Source organism: Lepidochelys kempii, chromosome 9, assembly GCF_965140265.1.
Source record: "Lepidochelys kempii isolate rLepKem1 chromosome 9, rLepKem1.hap2, whole genome shotgun sequence".
Lineage (NCBI taxonomy): Eukaryota > Metazoa > Chordata > Testudines > Cheloniidae > Lepidochelys > Lepidochelys kempii.
In genome coordinates, this window is record NC_133264.1 from 2,242,732 (window position 1) to 2,263,999 (window position 21,268).

Consider the following 21,268-nt stretch of genomic DNA (forward strand, 5'->3'; position numbering starts at 1 on the left):
CTGCACTTGCAACTGGCCATGTTTATATCTTACTGCCGATTAGCACGTGCAGTTTCTTCAGCTATTTGTGCAGTCTATTGATTGGGTGTGCAAAGTGTGCACTCACACTTCTGTGTACACACTAGTGCATAGACAATTATGATATCCTGGGTCTGTGCTTCTACCGGCCACAGAACTGATGCATCTATGTAACTAGCACATGGAAAACATCACATCTTGTCTCTTTCTCTTTGGAGCCAAGGTTTTTGCAGCCTTGTGTGTTTATGTTTTAAAATGGGATAAGTACTAACTCTCACTGGAGGTGGGAGCTGCAGCTGCTTGAGTCGCATTGTCAGGGTGCACAGTTAAATGAGTGAGAAAATCAGATTTTCCTTTAATAGCTCTCCATCCTTACCCCATGCAGGAGGCTAATATGTGGGCCAAATGCCATTGATATTCAGGTTGTCCCTATTTGGAAACTACTCATCAAAGAGGTAAACTGCATTTCCATTGCTTTTATTTTGCTGGCTATTTGGGCACGAAGAGCAGACATATAGTTCATGGGTGGTTGGGCATTTGGTCACCCTCCACTAAGCACGCTCCCCCTCCTCCAAATTCCATCTTAAAACCCTTCCAGGTAACTGTCACACACGGATCTCCTCACCATTCCTCCCTCCACCCCCTTCCAGGCCTGACCTGCTGCTTTGTGTTTTCTGTCTGCGCCATGGGCAGGCTTTACAGCCCCTTTGTCTTGTGAAGGGCTGTGCACATCTAGGATGCTCCACAAGGAATGTATCATTAACCACAAAAGTAATCTTCTAACTGACAAAAAGTTTAGTTACCTGGTAAAATAAATCCAGCAGCATCAGCTGGCTAGGCTGGTTCCTCCTGCCAGCACAACGTGGCCTGTGTGACTCCACCCTCGTTCCACGGTCTGAACTTTCTCTGCTCCACTTCTCTTAGAGAAACGGGCTTGAGCTGAGACCTTCACACCCAAACTTCCTTCCCCACCGATCAAGGGTGTTTGGATCCAGCGTTCCAGATCGGATCCAGCTAACAGAGACGGGCCCAGGCTGTGCAGGTTGCAGCCAGCGCTGTCAAAGTTAGCACGGGGGAGCTTTGATTTAGGCTCATGGTTCTCAGACTTTTGCACTGGTGACCCCTTTCACACAGCAAGCCTCCGAGTGCGACCCCCCTTCTAAATTAAAAACACTTTTTTACATATTTAACACCATTATAAATGCTGGATGCAAAGCGGGGTTTGGCGTGGAGGCTGACAGCTCGCGACCCCCCCATGTAATAACCTCGTGACCCCCTGAGGGGTCCCGACCCTCAGTTTGAGAACCCCTGATTTAGGCCCATCTCTAACTGGATTGAATGAGCTGAATATATCTGAGCAGTATAAATATGCCTTCTTTACGCCTCAGTACTGTAGGATTGCCAACTTTCTAATCGCACAAAACCAAACACCCTAGCCCTGTCCCTCTTCCGAGGCCCCGCCTCCTGCCCCGCCCCTTCCCTGGGGCCCCACCCCATGCTCACAACATTCCCCCTCCCTCAGTGGCTCGCTTCCCACACCCTCACTCACTGTCACTGGGCTGGGGCAGGGAGTTGGGATGTGGGAGGGGGGCGAGGGCTCCAGCTGGGCGTGCGGGCTCTGGCGTGGGGCCAGGGATGAGGGGTTTGGGGGTACAGGAGGGGGCTCCAGCTGGGGGGTGGGGCCAAGGGATTTGGTGTGCGGGAGGGGGCTGTGGGTTGAGGCAGGGAATTGATGTGTATGAGGGGGTACAGGCTCTGGACTGGGGGTATGGGCTCTGGAGTGGGGCTGGGGATGAGGGGATGGGGTGCAGGAGGGGGCTCCAGGTTTTGGGGGGGGCTCAGGGCTGGGGCAGGGGGTTGGGGCACAGGCTTACATCGGGTAACTTGCAGTCAGCAGGGCTAAGGCAGGCTCCCTGCCTGTTCCTGGCATCGCGCTGCGCTCCAGAAACAGCCAGCAGGTCCAGCTCCTAAGCAGGGGGCCAGGAGGCTCCGCGCACTGCTCTCGCCCACAGGCCCTGTCCCCCAGCTCCCATTGGCCATGGTCCCCAGCCAATGGGAGTGTGGAGCTGGTGCTCGGGACAGGGGCAGCACGTGGAGCCCCGTGGCCTCCCCGCCCAGGAGCCGGACCTGCTGGCCACAGCACCGCCAACCGGACTTTTAATGGCCCTTTTCGACCGGGCGTTCCAGTCGGAAACTGGACACCTGGCAACCCTACGCTACTGTTCTGTCTCCAAACAGGTCTTAAATCCATTTTACGTGTTCCAACTCTTCAGCGTGTGTCTGTGGTTCGCTGAAGATTATAAGGAGTATGCCATCGCTATCATAATCACGTCCCTCCTTTCTATCGCCTTAACCATATATGACCTCAGAAAGGTGAGAACCCCGCCCCGCGGAGAGGGGAAAGGATTACTGTTGCTGCCAGCCAGCCAGCTCAGAGGACACTGCATGTTACACACAGCCTGGTACAGAACAAACAGCTAGTTCTTCACATTGGCGGCAGGCCAGCGCTGTCACAGTTTCAGTCACTATTCAGTAATAAAACTAGGCTGAATCAGTGCCGTTGTTGTGGCCTCAGTGACTGAAAGAGCCTGGAACCACAGCCCTAAGAGTCAATAGTGAGGTACATAACTGGGAGCTTACTGACCATGTCTGCACTGCAGGCGTATCCACCCACCCCCTGCAAGGGTCCTGAAATCTTGCCTCAGCATGCAAAACCTGGAATGGGTTCTCTGGGGTTGGGCTCTTTGATTGTCCCCAAATCCTGCTCAGGAAGTGGACTCTGCAGGACAGGAAGGTACATTAGAGAGAAGATCGCCTTTTCACAGTGTACAATAGATCACTGGCACTTGGTCAGCAAATGTGATTTTCCTTTTGCTTAAACAAGTGCTAAATTATGGAGTAAATTCTCCTCCTTATCCCTGGATGTGGTGTGGATGAAGTCCCCTGGCACCAAGATAAGGACAATGACAATGTAATGGTTAGACATTGCCAAGGGTCTGTAGATTCCTTTAGTTTGGGAAGATTCTGGCCCTATCCTCTCAGCCATGAACAAAGCGGCACGAGGAAAAGCTGAAGAATCTGAGACGTTTAGGTTGTCGAAGTGATTATACCAGGAAGGCTGTCTCTCAGTGGGAGCTGCTTGATATAGATATAGATGAGTAGGCTGGGATAAGGCTCCTTTGGAGATCCCAGCCTTTATAAATGATAGATAAACATTTCTGTATCTTGGAACTATTAGTTAGTCCCCCTGGCAAGACTAATCATCTATGTAACAATCTACCCTCATCCTCCCTTCCACATTCCAGGGTGTGGTTTGCTACACCCAGCTGTTACACCTTGTCTACAATGAGATGATACTGTCCGCACTTTGCAGACTCTATCTTCCTATACATTTGTACATCTCCTAGCGCAGTCCATCCCGACTGAGGCTCTGGTAGATGCAGCAATACCAACAACAAACAACAGTAAGAGTTAGTTACTGAATTACATAATGTCTTTCTTTGTACGGCCGTTCACACTGAACGCTTCATTCTGTCTCTCCCTCCCCGATTTGCAGCAATCTATGAAACTGCACAGGCTGGTGGAGTCTCATAACAGTGTCAGGGTCACTGTGTGCAGGAAAGACAAAGGTGCGTCCTGTTCCATTTTTCTGTTTCTTTTGTTTTCAGTTCCAGTGTTACAGCAGCTCATGTCAGCACTGAGAGTAAATAGGGCAACAACTGACCTCTTAAAATTTCTTCTGGGACTGTTTTCCCTTTCTTCTCGCTCCAGTCAATTGGCTCACATCACTAAGAACGCTGAAGTGTGTTCTCATGCATCAATCTCATAAGTACAGTATCATTAGTGTGGTTTAAATGGCCATGCCTTGCCTTGGTAAAACTAACCCATTGCACGGGGGAGTAGAGTCGTCTTTGCCAGAGCTACCATGTACCTCAATGGTGCCTGTCTAACCTCTGCAGCTGAACATTCCCACTAGTGTGGGCCCCCCGCAGCAACAAGAAACAGGGCCAAGCGAGGAGGATGGATTCAGATTGCTCGGTGGCAGGGTGTTTGGATCCAAAGTTCTTGTTTGGACCCATTCAGGAGATAAGTCTCAGTCTCCGTGTTTGGATCCAGATCCAAACTTTCCCCAGATGGGGGGGGGCGAGAGGGGGGTTGCTTCCAGGGTCCTTGTTCAGACCCCTCTGCTGTGACAGATCTGGCGTTGTTTTGTAATAATGATGAACATTGCATGGTGATCTGCTAATCGGGATGTTTATGAATACGTTAGTTTAGGTCAGGGGTTCTCAACCTTTTCGAAATCATGCCCCCACTTAGGGTTTTTTTTTACCTGAAGCCCCCCCTTCTGCTAGCGGGAAGGATATTCATCCTGCCCTTGCGAAAACCCCTTCTAGAGGCTCAACTCTTCTGGGAGGTCCAAACACGAACCCCCATGAGCGAGCGGTGCTGCCACTCCAGGTTGCAACACCACTCACTCAAATTTAGCCCAGCTCGCCGTGCACCCCCCACCCCCGAAAGTCTGATGCACCCCCCACAGTTGAGAACCCAGGGTTTAGGTTAATGGGGTCTGTAGGGAAAAACAAGCAGGAAAGGAAAGAATGGCTCAAGATAAGCCACTTCTCTGCAGACATTTGACGTTAAGAGTCAATGCCAGGACAGGCAAAGGCCCAGGAACACCCAGGCTGGGTTCAAAAGGCATTCCCTCAAGAGAGGGGTATTTGTTTGGGGGAACCAGACTAAGACACAAGCATCTGCTGGGGTGTCCAAAGAAGTTAGGCCTGCCTCAGTTACCATCGGGGAGGGTAAATCTTAGGTAGGATAGACATTCATGTATCCTGATTGTTATTTTACAATCCCTTTTCTCTAAAAGCTTTGTTCCGACTGTTACATCCACAATACATTGGTTTCAGCAGGCTGGCCACTGTGCACCACTGCTCACAGATTCCCAAACGACTGGCACCAAGCCCAGTCAGACCGTGAGGTAAGCACAGCTGAGACCCGTGGTGCTGTAGCCCCGGGTTCAGTCTAAGAGTGGGAGAATGGTGGAATTCCACGCTGGGATGGGTAAAGGCTCCAGGCCGGACACCCGAGAGGGTGCCCTTAGAGAGAGACCAGGACGGGGCTCAGAGGCGCAGACAGACTGGCAACTATGCCCATCTCTACTTACAAAACATTACAAAGCAAGGAGCAATTGGCCTTGTCAGGGGTGTGCTTGGAACTATTTTTTGCTTACGTGAGAGATCAGCGCTAAAGGTTTGCATCTCATATTGTCGGCAGGCTTCCAAGAGCTAGAGTCACGCCATCTGGTGCCAGGAGACGTGCTGGCTTTGACAGGGGGCAAAGCCCTTATGCCATGTGATGCCATCCTGATCAGCGGTGGGTGCATTGTAAATGAAGGCATGCTGACAGGTAAGGACGGTGCCTGGCCCGTCTTAAAGTCACAGACGCCACAAAGCTGTGGCTTTCCAACCGTTGCATAAGACACATTTTTTTGGAGAGAGCAAGTCTTTGAAGAGAAAACTGTCAGGGCACAATCTTGTACTTTGCAGTGATGGCAGAGGAGATAAGCAGTAGGGCAGGGCGAGGAACTCAGAGGATTTACCTGAGGACAGGGGATCAGAGAGTTTGAGCTGCCTGACTACTCCTGCAATGACGGAGCCGGCTGACGTTCCCCACTGCAAATCCGTGTCAGGTTAGGATGCAAAGCAGCTGGTATACTCAGCAGCCCACTGGGTGCGTTCTGCTTGGACAGAGCTAAAATATTTGTTAGCAGAAGGCATGTGACTAAAAGCTTCCCCTTGTCTTGGGTAATGAAATATTTAAACTGCCCTAGGGAATAACTGAGTCACTTGAGTGTCAGATTCCAAACAGCCAGACACCTGGGAGCCAACAGGCTGGATGCTGGTAGCAGCAACTCAGGTCTTCGTTTACGGTGAGCAGCTATTGAAAGCCTGTTCTTGAAATCCTTACTCAGGTGAGGAGTATCATTGATCTCAGTGAGCAAGGACAAATCAGGTCTTAGATTTACCTGGGTGAGTCAGGGCGCAGGCTTGACCTGAGCGTGGACTATTCACATGCAGAATCTGGACACTTATTCATTTGCCTGTGCAGCCCCATGCACACCTGAGAGGGACACACCCGTGCAGGCATTGATGCTCCAGTGGTCAGGGCACTTGTAAGGGATTTGGTAGAGCCAGGTTCCCTTCTCTGCTCTGCCATGAACTCACTTGTGTGGGCTGGGGCAAGTCACCTATTCTCTCTGTGCCTCCATGCCCATCTGTACAATGGGCCAACAGCCCCACCTTGCCGCACAGGGGGGGTGAGAGGATAAACACATGGAAGATTGTGAGACACTCAGCCGCTACAGTCATGAATGCCAGAGATAGAAATAATAATAATTTTCCAAACTTGTTTGTCACCACTTGGGCTAGCTGCTGCTTACCACAATACACACTACAAATGGCTGCTGTGCAGGCTTCAAAGGGATGCACCCAGGATTTGGAAGGCACTGCAGTTTCCTTAATGCAATCCGATCTCCTCTAGGGGAAAGCATTCCAGTAACAAAGACCCACTTGCCCCAGGCCGATGACTCCAGGCCCTGGAGAATGTGCTGCGCAGAGGATTACAAAAGACATGTCCTCTTCTGTGGAACAGAGCTCATCCAGACCAAGGCGGACGGCAAGGAGCCAGCGAGAGCTGTTGTGCTGAGGACCGGTCAGTCAATTCACTCTTCATGGTGCTTTTTCTCTGATGCAGTAGCTTGCCCAGGCTAAGGGCACGTCAACACTGCAAAAAGAGACCCTCAGCAGCAAGTCTCAGAGCCTGGCTCAACTGACTCGAGCTCGCAGGGCTCAAGCTGGGAGGCTAAAAATAGCTGGATAGACCTCCAGGCTCAGGCTGGAGCCCAGGTGCTGACACCTGGCACAGAGCACAAGGTCCAGCCCGAACCCTAACATCTACACGGCTATTGTTAGCCCCCTAGCATGAGCACTGCAAGCCCAAGTCAGGTGACCAGGGCTCAGACTTGTTGCCACGGGGGGTGGGGGGATGTGAGTTTGCAGGGTAGCTGTGCCCTACGAGCCCAATCCCCTGTCATACCAGTCACACAGATATTAATGGATTTACTCCAAATTTACCCCAGCCTGGCTGAGAGCAGCGTTTGGCCAAGATCTCTGTCTGCACCAAACTGCTATTTCTTGTTTGTATTGCTCGGCATAACCCTTTAAAAAAAAATATGACAGCATGCTACAGAGTTAGCCCTAAAGCCTGCATCGCCCAGGTATTCTGTGTGGGACTATTACTGTACAATAACACAGTCCTAAATGCTAGAACAGAGTCCCATACTCAGCTCCTCTCCAGGACCTGGCTAGCTGTGGGATTGACACCCTCCTGGTCTGACACCATGGCCGCTGTGCTCCAGCTAACAGTCCCCCCCAGTTCAGATGCCTGGTTAGAGGGTGCTTTTGGCAAGGGGTTTCCGACTCAGTTCAACAGAGCCCAGGTTTGCTGAGCACCACCCTGGAAGGCCACGCTCTTGTCCTGTGCCCAAGTGGTGGGCTAGGATGGCTCAGTGAGGATGGCTTTTCTGTTGTTGGTGATTTATTTTGTGATCAGGGAAGAGCTCCCTTGGGTGGGGCATCACATTCTGGATGTGTGTCCATGTGTTTGCACAAGCATCTAGCTTTGTAAACAACAGTGGATATGCCAGGCCGCAAGAGTTAGTCTGATCCTGAGAGTTTGAGTTCAGCGCAAAGGAGACACACCAGAGTGTAAAGGAATGAACAACACCCGAGTGTGCTCAGCCTGCTCTGCCAGTGCCTCACTGGGGGAGAGCAGGCAAGAGACTACACTGCTCTGACCCTGCTGTAGCCTTGGATGAGTTTAGGGTGAAAATTGCACAAGTCACTAACAGGTTCTCTACTCAGGTGGCTACATGAGAAATTTCACTGAGTTGAGATGAGTAAAGCACACAAATCAAAACATGAAGATGGTACTTAAAATCCAAATAAAACCAAGCATAACTATACAAAACCAGATATGTATAACAAAACACCCCCTGGATCATGCATGCTTACAGCCTTAGGCTGGCTTCACATAAAGCAATCCCCCAATGTTGACATACCAGTCTCCTTAAAGTTGTAAGTAACAGCTAAGATAAAAGAAAAAGTGGAGATCATTACAGGGGGCTTGTTTGTAGTCAGGCTTCGGCCATTTGGTCATCCTTGGTGTCCCAACTAGGGGCTGGTTTGACAACCTTTCATACACCTTGTTCCATTCCACCCACATGCATCTGGACCATGTATGATCAAGTCACAGCCCTCTATTCATATCTGGTGTTCTGGAAGCCCAATTTTAGGGTTCCAGTTGTCCATATGTGGTATGCCAGTTGCCCATAATGACATTTCCGATAGTTAAACCAATCATTTGCATCTGTCCATTTCCCAATAGTTTTGATACATCACCGAGGTTAGCTCTGACTGCAGAAAGCCCGTAAGATGTTACCATCTGTTCATTGATTGGTTTACCCTGTTTATCACAAGATGCATATTGCTAACTTCTAGGCCTCACTCTAAGCCTGTAACACTTAATACTTAAAACCTCTCGCCAAGCCTATTCTTAATACATGTATTTTAGTTTTTCAGCTTGCTGTTACAGCTTCAGAAACTTCCATTATTATTTTACCCAAAACTATAGACCCTCCAAGATCAGGTCAGGGGTCAACAGTCAACACTGCTAATGCTATATCAGGTGGGTGAGGTCAGATCTTTTATTGGATCAACTTCTGGTGATGAGAGAGAATGGCAGATGCAGAGGATTGGAGAAAGAGGAGCAGGTCCACCTCTCCATGTCTTTCCCTTTCCCCTAAAAGTAGTAAGAGAGGACAGCAGACCAGCCATGCTACCCCTCCACCCTGCCACACACTGAAGAAGTTGAAGCAGAAGAGGAGCTAGAGAGGCACTTGCCTCACCACAGAAGATAGCTGAGGGCAGCAGCAGAGTAGGTCTTTTGGAGGATGGAGGGATCTCAGAAAATGCCTTTTGATTTGATGCAACTCGCCTGGGTGCTTGTTTTAGCCAAATTTCAGACTGAGATTCTGAGTTCAGGTGAATTTGAAACTCAAGGTAAAAATCTGCTTTCCCAAGATCCAGTAGTAAGGTTCCCTGAAACTCATCCTTCCACAAACCAACGGGTTTCACAGAGCCCTCATGAGGACTGGGTTAGCAGTGGATGGCACAGCTCAGCCACAGACAGGAGACTCCAAACATCCTCACAATGCTCTTTAATTTCTTCTGTATTGTAAAACCAGCACAAAAGACCAGCACCTGCCACAGAGAATCCTCTAGCTCAAGCAATCACTTTAAAGAATCCCCGAGGTTTACAGTACAATGTTGTCTGATCTTTAGTTGAAGGCAAACCTATTAGACAATCAACGTTTCTTGATCACTGAGTGCCCAATCACACAATTACTTACTATTGTGTTTAGTCCTCCCGAAGTCACCCTATGGGTCTGCTGATCGTAGTAAGTACCATGTAGTGAGTGTTTGCAGGATTGGACATGCTGATGGTTGCTTAAGACAAATATCACAGTTTCTGGAAAGAATGTTTCCATACAGTAGCTTTTATAAGTTGTAATGTGAGATCTGGGTCTCTCATTTTAAGTTACAGTAGCTGTGAATCTTCTCATTCCACCATTTTTCTTAATGAACTTTTAGAACCAATTTCACCATTTACTGATGTCTTGTGGGTTTGGTTTGTCACTTCAGGTTTCAACACAGCCAAAGGGGACCTGGTGAGGTCTATTCTCTACCCTAAGCCCATGAATTTCAAGCTGTACAGAGACGCCTTACGGTTCCTGATGTGCCTCATAGTGCTTGCAACCATTGGAATGATCTATGCAGTGTGTGTTTTTGCACTAAACGGGGTAAGTGGGAGAAATCACCACAACAAAATTCAGAAGGCACAAAAATGTGGAGTGTCTTCAGATTTTGTTGCACTTATGAAATTTGGTCTTATTTTCACTACATATTTGCACTAGAATGTGGGGTCATTTTAAAATGACATTGTTTTTACAGAAACAAAAACAAAAAAGCACCATTTCACATTTTCATACTAAGGTACAAACTCCCACCAATATTCTATATTAACATTTCCTCTGAAGTCTCCCCAGTGTGTCCTTTAGCTTGCTCTCTGAGATGAAGGTTCTCTTCATAGCTGGGTCTCATACGGTACTGAGCATGCTGTCAATGCTCACATGTTCATGTCAAAATAGCCACGATATTTCATGAATGCAACAGTTCAGAGCAGGAAGGCAGGTGATGTGAAATGCAACAAATACACCACCGGAAGTATCTGCAATATGTTCTGCACTTTTGCACATTCCTAGTTTCTGTATTTAAAAAAAATCACAAATGGGCTCCGGGGTGTGGGTGACACACAGACAAGTGCCGGACTGGAAAAGGCAGCTTTCTGAAAGCTGCTAGGAACTGTGCCATGTTTGGAGAAGCCAATGAAAAGGCCAAATCCTCAGAGGCAAAACATCTTATTCTGCAGTTTGTTCCAAAGGGGAAAAATATATTCCCTAGTCAGTCTTCAGACACTTGGTTCGGAGGTGCCACAAGTCCTCCTTTTCTTTTTACCTCAAGCTGTTTTCCAGGAAAGTGTGTTTAAAATGCAACCCAGTCCTGGTCTACACTTCTCCTTTTATATTGAACTTTCTCACTTGGAATACATAACGTACACGGTGAGACAATCAAAGCTGCAGGAACCTGGCTATCCATATTGTCAGACTTACCTGAAATTCAGTCCTGTCAGATATTGAATGTGTCAGCTCCCATCAGTGCTGACATACTAACAAGAGAGACACCTTTGAGTTACCTATGACAAACAGAAAAATCCAGTGAGATTGGTGCACCGTGTGGTCTGATGTAGTAACAGTGGGGGAGGAATGGTGAGCACAGCCTGGACACTCGTAACGCTTCAGATATGGCACCTTCTAGTGGTTCGAGCTAGGAATTCCTCATTCAAATCCCAGTTCTGCAGCGTCTCCTGTGGTCTCGGGTGAGTCACTTAGGTCCATGGTTTTAAAAGTGGCTTTAATTTTCAGTGCCTTAGTTTTGCAGGCCCCAGCTTGAGACTTCTTGGGCACCATATTCAGAGGTGCTGAGCATCTGTGAACATAGCTGAAACCAGCAGGCATTGCAGGTGCTCAGCACATCTGCCATTCACACCGTAGGTATCTCCAGCTGTCCCTCAGAAATTGAGGTGCCCAAATTAGAGGCCACTTTTGTAAGTGTGGCAGTGGTCTGCATCTCCTGTCCAGGAGCGTGTGAGCCGCTTGCCCACTCTAGCGCAACCAGGGACAGCCGCCAGGGAGCCTAGCACCTACCCCAGTGAGCAGGGCTGGGAGCCGTACAGCCACGCTGGAGGAGTTGCCCGGGCTGGGCACTGGCTCCTGCGAGCAGCGGCCTGACAGGCTACTGCTTTGTCCACTGCAGTTCCTGGTAGAGCTCTGCAGCTCCGCCGATATCCTCTTGATATCGGTGGTGTCATAAATATAAAGGGAAGGGTAAACCCCTTTGAAATCCCTCCTGGCCAGGGGAAAGCTCCTCTCACCTGTAAAGGGTTAAGAAGCTAAAGGTAACCTCGCTGGCACCTGACCAAAATGACCAATGAGGAGACAAGATACTTTCAAAAGCTGGGAGGAGGGAGAGAAACAAAGGGTCTGTGTCTGTCTGTATGCTGCTCTTGCCAGGGACAGAACAGGAATGGAGTCTTAGAACTTTTAGTAAGTAATCTAGCTAGGTATGTGTTAGATTATGATTTCTTTAAATGGCTGAGAAAAGAATTGTGCTGAATAGAATAACTATTTCTGTCTGTGTATCTTTTTTGTAACTTTAGGTTTTGCCTAGAGGGGTTCTCTATGTTTTTGAATCTAATTACCCTGTAAGATATCTACCATCCTGATTTTACAGGGGGGATTTCTTTATTTCTATTTACTTTTATTTTTTATTAAAAGTCTTCTTGTAAAAAACTGAATGCTTTTTCATTGTTCTCAGATCCAAGGGTTTGGGTCTGTGGTCACCTATGCAAATTGGTGAGGCTTTTTATCCAACATTTCCCAAGAAAGGGGGGGTGCAAGTGTTGGGAGGATTGTTCATTGTTCTTAAGATCCAAGGGTCTGGGTCTGTAGTCACCTAGGCAAATTGGTGAGGCTTTTTACCAAACCTTGTCCAGGAAGTGGGGTGCAAGGTTTTGGGAAGTATTTTGGGGGGAAGGACGCGTCCAAACAGCTCTTCCCCAGTAACCAGTATTAGTTTGGTGGGGGTAGCGGCCAGTCCAAGGACAACGGGTGTAATATTTTGTACCTTGGGGAAGTTTTGACCTAAGCTGGTAAAGATAAGCTTAGGAGGTTTTCATGCAGGTCCCCACATCTGTACCCTAAAGTTCAGAGTGGGGGAGGAACCTTGACAGGTGGGTATCTGCATCCGCAGATATCAGTTTTGTATCCGCACAGAACTCTACTAAAAAGATACACTGGAATTGGAAAAGATACAGAGAAGGACAACAAAAATGATTAGGGGTATGGAACAGCTTCCATATGAGGAGAAATTAGAAAGACTGGGACTGTCTCGCTAGAAAAAGGACGACGAAGGGGGGGGATATGATTGAGATCTGTAAAATCATGGCTGCTGTGGAGAAAAAGTGTTAGTCACCCCTTCACAAAACACAGACACCAGGAGTCACCCATGAAATGAATAGGCAGCAGGTTTACAACAAACCAAAGGAAGCATTTCTTCACACAACACCCAGTCAGCCTGTGGAACTCCTTGCCAGAGGATGTTGTGAAGGCCAAAAGTATAACTGGGTTCAAAAAAGAACTAGATAAGTTCACAGAGGATAGGTCCATCAATGGCTCTTAGCCAAGATGGTCAGAGGCACAACGCCATGCTCTGGGTGTCCCTAACCCTCCGGCTGCCAGAAGCTGGGACCTGACAGCAGGGGATGGGGCACTCAGAATTGCCCGGTTTGGTTCATTCCCTCTGAAGCCCCTGGCACTGGCCACTGCAAGGGTACTGGGCTGGCTGGACCATTGGTCTGACCCAGTATGACCATTATGATCAATTTGAGAGACAGTCTCAGTTGAACTCATCTTTAGGACAAGACAAAAAAGCAAACACCTGCCTGCCTAGGATCATTAAAGATGCTGTGGCAATTTTTGCAGTAATTAGGGCTGTTGCCCCAGTAAACTGCCCTTCTGGTGATTGCCTTCTGTTTTCCTAATGTCCTTCTGCAGAGTCAGAGTCAGCAAAGCCCTCGGCTTTAGCCAGAACACACAGGGCATGGAGTGAAACGGGGATTTAAAGCTATTCCTTGCACTGCTCCACTCCTGGTGCTGTTTTGTCCTGCACTGTGTTACAGCAGCCTGAGGTCTGCTGTAATTAGACCAGCTTGTAATGGCCCCAGGGTGCCCGAAATGTAGCCCAGGATTGACATCTCATAGGAGTATCCCAATCAGACCCCATTTTTGTAGCTATACTTTCCCAGCTATGCCAACAACAGGGGAGGGGGTGTAGCATATCAGCACCTACATCTGCTCTCTACCTCTGCACAACCCACCTTCCACCTGGGAAATCTTCATAATAGACAGGTTTTACTGCCAAGGGTATGGCACTAGGTGGCCACATAGGACCCCAGGATATGGTCAAGTATTTTTCACTTCCTGCCCTCTAAATTGTTGTATGGTGTTGCTGGGATCTTGTAAACAGCTCCTATGTTCCACCCCAGAAGTGGCTACATTTCAGCAACAGGGAAGTGATTTTTGCACATGTGTCAAGATTTTGGTCACAACCCTAGTATTATTACCTGCTTGCTGATGAAGTTCTAGTCTTATGTACGCAATCCTTAGTGCAAGCTTTTGTTCTCTTGCTGACAACAGCATTTGTTTTGTGTCAGGAAGAGGCAGGAGAAGTGGTGAAAAAGGCACTGGATGTCATCACTATTGCAGTCCCTCCAGCTCTCCCTGCGGCTTTGACGACAGGGATCATTTATACGCAGGGCAGGCTGAAGAAAAAGGGAATCTTCTGCATCAGTCCTCAGAGGATCAATGTGTGTGGTCAGCTCAACCTCATCTGCTTTGACAAAGTGAGTGTGATGGACTCGTTATTGTTTTATTAAAAGCTGGGAGCGCTTGGAATCAAACCAGAGGATAAAGTGAGACTGCAGAAACCAGGAAGAGAAAATGTTGCACTTGTGACAGACAGCTCGTGGGAGAAATTTTCCATTTTATCTTATTTATCCATTTGCTGTGCCAAATAAGATTCTGTCTCCCTAGAGAGAGGGAGACCTGCCAGAGATTTAGTCTGAAAGGGGCTCAGACTCAAATCAAGGCGAAATGAGATGGCTACAATTACTGCCAGAGCACCCTCTCCCACAGCATTTCAACTCAATCTTCCAGTACATGGCCTCAATGGAACCATAACCAAACCCCATTGTTTGTATCATTTCTTGTATTGCATTTTCTCTGTTTTGTATATACATGTGATATAAAATCATGACTGGTGTGGAGAAAGTGAATCAGGAAGTGTTATTTACTCCTTCTCATAACACACGAACCAATGAAATTAACAGGCAGCAGGTTTAAAACAAACAAAAGGAAGTATTTCTTCACACACCGCACAGTCATCCTGTGGAACTCTTTGCCAGAGGATGTTGTGAAGGCCAAAACTATAACAGGGTTCAAGAAAGAACTAGATAAATTCATGGAGGATAGGTCCATCAATGGCTAGTAGCCAGGGTGGGCAGGGATGGTGTCCTGAGCCTCTGTTTGCCAGAAGCTGGGAATGAGCGACAGGGGATGATTCCCTGTTCTGTTCATTCCCTCTGGGGCACCTGGCACTGGCTGCTGTCGTCAGACAGGACACTGGGCGAGATGGACCTTTGGTCTGACCCAGCCTGGCTGTTCTCATGTTCTTATGATATGGAAGCAAAACCAGACAGTATGGCCCCTTGGTGCGGTATAGTTCAGTGCTCATGGTGCATTGTGAGATGTGCATTTCGAATGGCTGAGTCTCTATTACTGACATGTGGGGCTGGTCAAACACTCCAGGAGTGCACTGCCTCCCCTAGGCATGGATCGTCTAAAGAAGTGAGGCCACTCCATTATGTGGCTGGAGTCCCATAATGACTCTTCAAACTCTCAGGCTACGTCTGCATTGCAGTCAAAGGTGTGATCTGCAGCACCGTAGACACACGGGCCCTAGCTTCAATCTAGCCAGCATGCTAAAAATAACAGTGAAGATGCAGCAGCAGGGGCTTCAGCATGGGCTATACAAGGCTGCCCGGAGACCCTTGTACGTGCTCACGTTGTGACCCCATGTTGAGGTCCATGCCGCTGTGCTAGCTTGCTGAAAGTCAGCAAGGCTATGCCTACCCATGCTGCAAGGCAGCCCCTCCATTGCAATGTAGACACAGCCTTAGTCCAAGACATCCGCACACTAGAATGTCTACTAGCATTACAGTCATTTAGACATTTCCATGGCATGATACAGAACTAGAGACTGACCCTGTACTCTTACACACATGTGATCAGTCGCAGTGACTGAGCTCCGCTGAAGCAGCTGGCAGTGGCTCAGTGCCCCATTACTCTGAACTGGTATGACATTTCCTGTGTTCCCATGCAGGGATCTTTTGAAACAGATCCTGATTTTACTCCTCGTAGAGGTCATATGTCTTTACAAAGTGAAGTTAATGCAAATGTCCATTTTAACCTAGACTGGCACCTTAACAGAAGATGGACTAGACCTATGGGGGGTGATCGTTTCTGAAGGAAACAGGTAATGGTCTTTGACAATAGACGGAGCTTGTGTTTTGTTGGATTGTGCCTGGATTTGGTCGCAGTAGTTCTCCTTCATTTCACAGCAGCAGGGTGAGCCCCGGGGATTGCTAATGGGGTCATTCAACAGTCCGAATTTGGCCACAATAGGTAGTGACTGAAATTTGCTACTTTCAATGGCTGTTCAGTGGTCTTGTGAAATGAGCTGGTTGTCTCAGCCAGATCCTGCTGACCCATGTCACAGAATACCACCATAGCTGTCACTATTTCTCACCCCTGTTGACAGTTTCAGCAGACTGAAGGGCCCCGGAGGCTGTACTAACCTCTCCCCCTCTCTCACGGCTGAGGCATATTGGCAAGGCAGAATGGAGCAGTCTTTCTGTGCGCATTCAGGGGATACATAGAGTACACCCGTTTCTAGTGCCATCCACTGAGCAATTCGCCATCTGTGGAGCCAATTTCATGAAAAAATATTTATTTTTTATTTAAGATCAAATAAACCAAGGTAGGCACTGAGCCAGAGGCTAGGTCTGCTTTACTGTGAGATTCGAATGTACGATGACTTGCTCAGAAGAGTGAGTTAAAGAATGACACATGCGATACACATGAAAGAGAATCAACTCTACCAAGAGCAGAATTCATGTGGCCTGATCACAGGACAGGGATTCAATCGGCCCTTTGTTCGTGCTATGGTTTTGTAGTTTTTACGATTAGAGGAGCTGTAGTTAAACCATGTAACGCAGCTACTTTTATGCTTTCTTATAAACCAGCTTTCAGAAAGTCCACAGCTTCGCCTCTGGTCACAGCTTGCCCTGGGGACCAACGTGCGGCACCATGGTGAGCTGTCATTCACTGATTGTTCTGGATGGGAAGATACAGGGAGATCCATTGGACCTGAAAATGTTTGAGGCAACCAATTGGGTAAAGCTTTGTCTTTCTAAGATTGGGGAAAATCTTGGTACTGGCACAAGGTGGGGGCCATTCCTTACTCACTGTTGCGGGTAGTCTGCTCCCAAACAGAAACCAACGGGAAGGGTCCTCCTCTGCTCAAAGAATAGATATTGGGCAAAGAAAGTCCCATCCTGAATCCTTTCTTCCACAAGGAGGGCAGGGATAGCTCTTCCTGAAAAGAGCCCTGCGTTCTCACCACTCCACTGTCTATGATTTTCTACTCTGGCATTTCTGCAGATTAGATGGGGTTGGTAGGTTCACGAGCCCCACCTGTATTCCCAGCCTAGTTCCTTAGGCCTGGTCTACACTTAAAATTTAGGTCAACATAGCTTTGGCATGCAGGGGTATGAAAAATCCACACTCCTGCGTGCTGTAGCTATGCTGACCTAGACCCCTGGGCAGCCGCAGCTAGGTCAGCAGAAGAATGCTTCTGTCACCCTAGCTACTGTTACTCGTAGCTACCAGCTGGGTGACTACAAAAAATAATTTCCCCTCTGTTGATACTCACACATTCTTGTCAACTGTTGAGAAGGGGCCACATCTACCGCGATTGAATTGGCCTCGTTAACACTACAAAAAGTAATTTTCCCTCTGTTGATATTCACCCCTTCTTGTCAATTGTTGGAAATGGGCAACATCCACCCTAATTGAATTGGCCTCAATAGCACTGACCCCCCACTCGGTAAGGCAACTCCCATCTTTTCATGTGCTATGTATTTATACCTGCCCTTCTGTATTTTCCACTCCATGCATCTGATGAAGTGGGTTATAGCCCACGAAAGCTTATGCCCAAATAAATTTGTTAGTCTCTAAGGTGCCACAAGGACTCTTCGTTGTTTTTGTCCTGTTTGGGATGCACAGACTGCCAAGGGAGCTAAGATTATTCCACAGCATGGACCAAGAGCTAGTACTTATTGGACTGGGCTAGAAGTAAGCTAAAGTAGAACATCCGTCAGTTGTCAGAGGCAAAGACACGGCTAGGTTGTTTTAATTCTAGCCCGTAGAGGGTAGGAGCACACGCATACAAGGCTAGTGTATTAAAATATATTTTGCTCAAGCAGGCTGAATTCTGCAACAAAAGATATTTCAAGAGCCAGGAAACTGAAAGACGAATGTCTGTCTTACTCAAGGATAGGACCATTAACCAATACTGCAAATCACAAGGTGGAGCGAGCTTCTGGAACTCTGAAAGTCACAGCTAGACAAAAACCATTTCAGCCGCTTAATTAACTCTTCCTCCTTGTCAGTCAGTAATGTAATGATGAAACCAGCACTAGCCTCTTATGTTTCATTTCTGAGACACACTGTGGGAATGGAATGCTGGATTTTTAAAACAAGCCTGGAGGAGAAGAAAAATTTGAATCTTGGAGACATTAAAACATCAGTGTTCCTATATACCCTCTGCCATAAGTCAAAAACAATAGGACAGTCAATGAAATCGAAAGGCAACATTCTGAAACTGATAAAAGAAAATGCATTTTTATACAATCCATAATTAACCAATGGAATTCATTGCCACAGGACTTCACTGATGCCAAGACTTAGCAGGTTTCCTAAAACGAGTTAGGATAAAGGTGGGTAAAGAACATCCACCTTTATATTAGATAGGAGAGATTACTTTATTTCTACAAAGGATATAAACCTTCACGTTTCAGAGCCTAAATCAGTCACTAATGACGGGAGATAGGAAGAAACTTCTTCTGAGGCATGTTGTTACTGATTTCCAGTCTGCTTTCTTACGCCTGCTACTGATCATGGTTGCTGTCAGGGACAGGATTCTGAACCCGATGGATCACTGTTCTAATCCAGTGCAGCAACTCCTGTCTTCCCTATATTTAGCCCATCCTGGAAGTTTACATTTGGCTTCGTGATGACGTAGGCAAACGGGATGGGGTAAATTTCACTTGCATCTAGTGGCTGATTGCAGTAACTGCAGCTCTAGAGTGAAGCAACAATGCTTTAACTGGCAGATGAAATACAATGTGGATAAGTGCAAAATAATGGATATTGGAAAATATAATCCCAGCTATACATACAAAATGATGGGGTCTAAATTAGCTGTTACCACTCAAGAAAGAGATCTTGGAGACATTGGGGATAGTTCTCTGAAAACATCCACTCAACATGCAGCAGGAGTCAAAAAAGCGAACAGAATGTTAGGAACCATTAGGAAAGGGATAGAGAACAAAACAAAAAATACCATAATGCCACTCTACAAATCCATGATATGCCCACACCTTGAACTCTGCGTACAGTTCTGGTCACCCCATCTCAGAAAAGATAGATTAGAACTGGAAAAGGTGCAGAGAAGGGCAACAAGAACGATTAAGGGTGTGGAACAGCTTCCGTATGAGGATAGATTAAAAAGACAGGGAGTGTTCATCTTAGAAACGAGACAACTCGGAGGGATGTGACAGAAGTCCATCAAATCATGACTGGTGTGGAGAAAGTGAATCAGAAAGTGTTATTTACTCCTTCTCACAAGAACCGGGGTCACCCAATGAAATTAACAGGCAGCAGGTTTAAAACAAACAGAAGAAAGTGCTGCTTCACACAACACCCAGTCAACCTGTGGAACTCCTTGCCAGAGGATGTTGTAAAGGCCAAATGTATGATTGGCTTAAAAAAAGAACTAGATAAATCCATGGAGGATAGGTCCATCGATGGCTATAAGCCAAGATAATCAGGGATGGTGTCCCTAGCCTCTGTTTGCCAGAAGCTGGGAATGAGTGACAGGGAATGGATCACTTGATGATTCCCTGTTCTGTTCATTCCCTCTGGAGCACCTGGCATTGGCCACTGTCAGAGACAGGATACTGGGCTAGATGGACCTTTGCTCTGACCCAGCCTGGCCGTTATTATGTTCTTAACTAACTTCCATGGCCTGTGTGCTCTTTAAAGGGCAGCATCAACTAAGTAAAACACAAACCAACAAATGAAATAGAACCTGACTTGTAAGCAGTCACCTCCAGAAGGACTTGGACTGCCAAGATACACAGTGTAGGGATGGGATCTTCCCTGGTGAACAGAGCAGGGTCTTGGGAGTCGTGATTTCTGGGATCTGTTTCCAGTTCTGTCATTAACTCTTGTGTGGCCTTGGGCAACTTACTGTATGCCTCAGTTTTCCCATCTGTAGACTGTACATAATGACATAAAAAAACCCTAAATAAAGAATGTTAACGTTGCCCACCTCCTCTGCTCCTGTCTTCCACTGCTTCCTCCCCATTCTGGCTATGCCCCCCAGCTTCTCGCCACCCTCTGGCTCCTGCAATACCCTCTCCCCATCCCTCCCCCTTTCCAGTTCCTCACCCTTCGGCACTCAAAGCGCAGCGGCTTGCTCCTCCTCTTTGCTGCCCTACAGCCAGTCAGGGGAGCCCTGAAAGCAAGTGCAGACAGTCTCCTTGCTCTCTCAGTCCTGGTGCCTGGAGCCACAAGGAAAGTCCAGCTCAGCCCCTGCAGCGTCAGCACGCAGCATGCCCAACCATTCCAGTCTGACGCAGGAGATGCACAGGGCCAAAGGACGCTGAGGCTAGATGGAATCTTTGGAGAGTTTAGCAGCCACTTGAATAAATCTCTACTGAGCGTGTGCAAACTGCAATTTCCAAATTTGGGCAGATTTTCATGGGAGGAGCAGCAACAGGCACAGCTCTGACCCTGGGCGACCCCCTGCCAATTGGCACTAGAGCTACTAAAAAAATCCTTAACAGCTAATTTTTGTTAACATGAGCAAAACAACATTTCCCCCGATCTCATCCCCAGAACCTGCTGAATCATTTTGGCTGAATCTTCCCATGAAAACCACAGCCTGTGGCAGACACCTGGCATGGAAGGTTTCAAGCCAAGGGTAAAAGTTTGGCAAAGTTACTGCCATCCTTTTGACCTCCTGAGGTCCCTTCCAACCCTGATATTCTATGATTCTATGTTGCTTAGGGAGGTGGTGGAATCTCCTTCCTTAGAAGTTTTTAAGGTCAGGCTTGACAAAGCCCTGGCTGGGATGATTTAATTGGGGATGGGTCCTGCTTTTGAGCAAGGGGTGGGACTAGATGACCTCCTGAGGTCCCTTCCAACCCGGATAGTCTATGATTCTATGACTCTATGAATGACAATGGTGTAAGCCCCAGCGCAGTTCAGTTGCTCTGCGATACGCCACAGCATCACAAGCGGCTAAAATGCCCCATTCTCGAGCAGCAGTCCTTGGCACAGATAGTGCAGGCATAAGGCGTGGGGCCAGGGGATGAAGCTAGCATCCTCCAAGCACCTGAGCTGTGCTGTGCTTTCCTTTTCCCTCTCTGTGTGGTATTCTCTCTCCACTGCCCCTCCGGAAGCAAGGTCTGATCACAGGACGTATCGGGCTACCTACACCATGTATAATAATATGTACCTTCCTCACAAGGGATGTTGTGAGGGTCACTAAAAGTTTGCTGTGAAAGACTATGAAAGTATTGGATGAAACCTGCTGGTGCGAAC

The 21,268-nt window shown here is 47.7% G+C and overlaps 1 protein-coding gene across 1 annotated transcript in view; it reads left to right on the forward strand.

Moving 5' to 3' along the window:
* Nucleotides 1-21,268, forward strand: part of LOC140916839 (probable cation-transporting ATPase 13A4) — a 62,856-nt gene that overhangs the window by 16,504 nt on the left and 25,084 nt on the right. Inside the window, exons 6-14 of the mRNA XM_073358725.1 lie at nucleotides 404-473; nucleotides 2,257-2,391; nucleotides 3,575-3,647; nucleotides 5,296-5,427; nucleotides 6,562-6,732; nucleotides 9,783-9,940; nucleotides 13,972-14,160; nucleotides 15,790-15,851; nucleotides 16,621-16,771. Of these exons, the coding sequence (XP_073214826.1) occupies nucleotides 404-473; nucleotides 2,257-2,391; nucleotides 3,575-3,647; nucleotides 5,296-5,427; nucleotides 6,562-6,732; nucleotides 9,783-9,940; nucleotides 13,972-14,160; nucleotides 15,790-15,851; nucleotides 16,621-16,771 (1,141 nt within the window). The remainder of the gene's footprint in view (nucleotides 1-403; nucleotides 474-2,256; nucleotides 2,392-3,574; nucleotides 3,648-5,295; nucleotides 5,428-6,561; nucleotides 6,733-9,782; nucleotides 9,941-13,971; nucleotides 14,161-15,789; nucleotides 15,852-16,620; nucleotides 16,772-21,268) is intronic.